The sequence below is a fragment of the Palaemon carinicauda genome, chromosome 27, assembly GCF_036898095.1.
Source record: "Palaemon carinicauda isolate YSFRI2023 chromosome 27, ASM3689809v2, whole genome shotgun sequence".
Classification (NCBI taxonomy): domain Eukaryota; kingdom Metazoa; phylum Arthropoda; class Malacostraca; order Decapoda; family Palaemonidae; genus Palaemon; species Palaemon carinicauda.
Window position 1 is genome coordinate 77,514,401 of NC_090751.1, and position 2,500 is coordinate 77,516,900.

The 2,500-nt window shown below is 33.3% G+C and overlaps 1 protein-coding gene across 1 annotated transcript in view; it reads right to left on the reverse strand.

Moving 5' to 3' along the window:
• Nucleotides 1-2,500, reverse strand: part of LOC137620974 (probable glutamate receptor) — a 161,590-nt gene that overhangs the window by 1,979 nt on the left and 157,111 nt on the right. The window contains exon 10 of the mRNA XM_068351416.1: nt 2,082-2,211. Within this exon, the coding sequence (XP_068207517.1) occupies nt 2,082-2,211 (130 nt within the window). The remainder of the gene's footprint in view (nt 1-2,081; nt 2,212-2,500) is intronic.

The following is a 2,500-nucleotide window of genomic DNA, read 5'->3' on the forward strand; positions in this document are numbered from 1 at the left end:
ATTATTAATGAAATCTCTACTGAGTCTAAGATGAAGAAGCATATAACTATCAAAGAGAGAGATGTATTCATAATAACAACAAATGATGATGAAAGACAACGTTGGATGGAGCATTTTAGCGAGTTTATGAATAGGGGATACGAAGGGAATAATTTGATAGATATACCTGAAGCTGATGAAGATCTTAATGTGCCCATGAATTAATTCATGGTAATAGAAGTCGAAGCTAAAACTAAAGAGGTGGAAAGCCTCTGGATACGATGCAATAATTGCTGATATGATAATGTCTAAAAATGATGTGACCCCGAGAATAATTGCACGATTATTCTGTAGAATGTGACAAAACCTAATGAATGGGAGTAAGGAGAATTGGTGAAAATGGCAAAAGAAAAGGAGACGCGACTGATTGCAATAATCACAGAAGCATCGCAATTACGTCAGTTGTCATAAAAATATATAGTATGTTTATACTAAAGAGACTGGAGAGAAAGAATGAATAAAAGATGAACAAGCAGGATTTCGAAAATGTAGAAATTGTACTGACCAAATTTTCCCTTTGAGACATGTACAACAATGCGTAGAATAAAGAAATCCACTTATGACGGCATTTTTGGACTATGAAAAAGCATTTGATACTGTGCACTGGCCAATTTTGTGGAGAGTCCTTCATTATTATGGAGTTCCTCCTAAATATGTAAATTTGATGAAGTCTGTTCATGAACATAAAAAGTGCAAAGTTAATGTTAACGGAGTAATATCAAATGAATTTCCAGTGAAAAGTGGAGCAAAACAAAGGGAATATGTTGTCACCTATGTTGTTTATCATCCTCATGGATTTTGCAATGCATTGAACATTGGGATATGATAGAGAAGGATTGGATTGGTTTGGTGATAAAAAATTACCAGACATACAGTATGCTGATGATGCTGTCCTTATTAGTAGAACACCACAGGATTTGCAATGCTTGCCTACCAGAATGCATGAAATGTCACATGAATTTGGGTTCAAGATAAATAGAAAAAAGGCAGATGATGAGAACGGAGTATGCATTGGAAGATGAAATATCGTTGGAAGGAGAAAGGATTAATAAGATAGAATCATGTAATTATCTAGAAACTATAATCTCATACACAGGTTCTTTTGAATTGAAGTTTAGTGAAAGATTAAAAAAACAAAGCAGACAAAGGCAAGGTTAAGTAAAATAGGGAAATCATATTGACGGAAACTGCATAGAAAAATCAGACTATTTATAAGTTTAATGAGATCGGTGTTACAGTATGAACATGAGTAATGGTATGACAGTGAAAAAATCTCCAATAGATTTAGTAGATTTGAGGAAAAAGCCCTCAGCAGGATACTGGAAGTTAACTGGTAGGACAGAATTAGAAATAAAACTATAAGAGAGATTTCTCGAATGCCATATGTAGATGAGATCAGGATGGAAGGTAGATGAAGATGGTTTGGCATGCTCTTCGCACTCCGCAAGAGTGATTAGTTCACACACATTTAGCTGGGCTTCACAATGTATTAGAAGAGATGAAGATTCATGACTACATGGCTAAGGACTGCTAAGCGTGAAGTAGAAGATAAGGAATGGAGATGTATTGAATTTAAATCTCATGATAGATATGGCCTAAGAGCTCTAACCGAGGCCCTCTGTATTAATAGGCACAGACGGCATATATATATATATATATATATATATATATATATATATATATATATATATATATATATATATATATATATGTGTATGTATATATATATGTATATGTATATATATGTATATGTATATGTATGTATATGTATATGTATAAGTATATATATATATATATATATATATATATATATATATATATATATATATATATATATATATATATATATATATATATATGTATGTATGTATGTATATATGAGTGTGTATGTATACTTTTTGTGTATGCGTGCTTTTACAGCTGAATAAGACCGGGATATAAAATAAAATAAAAGAAAAGTTTTACGTAAATTGAAAGTTTTTAAAAGCATATTTAAATGAATTTTAATACGTTTGAAATATCTCTTCCTCGACAATATTTACCCACAGATCCGTTATCGTATAAGGTCTTGTTGCCCTAATCTTTTCCGGCATCTTGGCACATTGAGTCAAGAAGGGTGTCTGCTTCAGAGCCCACATGTTGTAAATACCATGCTCACGCAATGCTAGTATCCTGCAAATATTGAGTTTGGTGTTAAAAGATTGAAGGTTGAAAGGCCGCTCATGAATGGCAGAGGTAATCCCCTAGAGACTGACCTTATATATATATAATCACACCCTTACCCCCTCTCTATCCAACCTATGGAAAAGGAGGGTCTGACAATGACAGCTGTTTACTCAGATGATGACTCAGCTTATGATTCCACCAAACCGCTCATCCTTAACTCCCAAGTATGGAGAGTTTTCACATACTAAATGAACAAACGAATTTAAGCGGGATTCCAACCCAAATCTGGGGATCA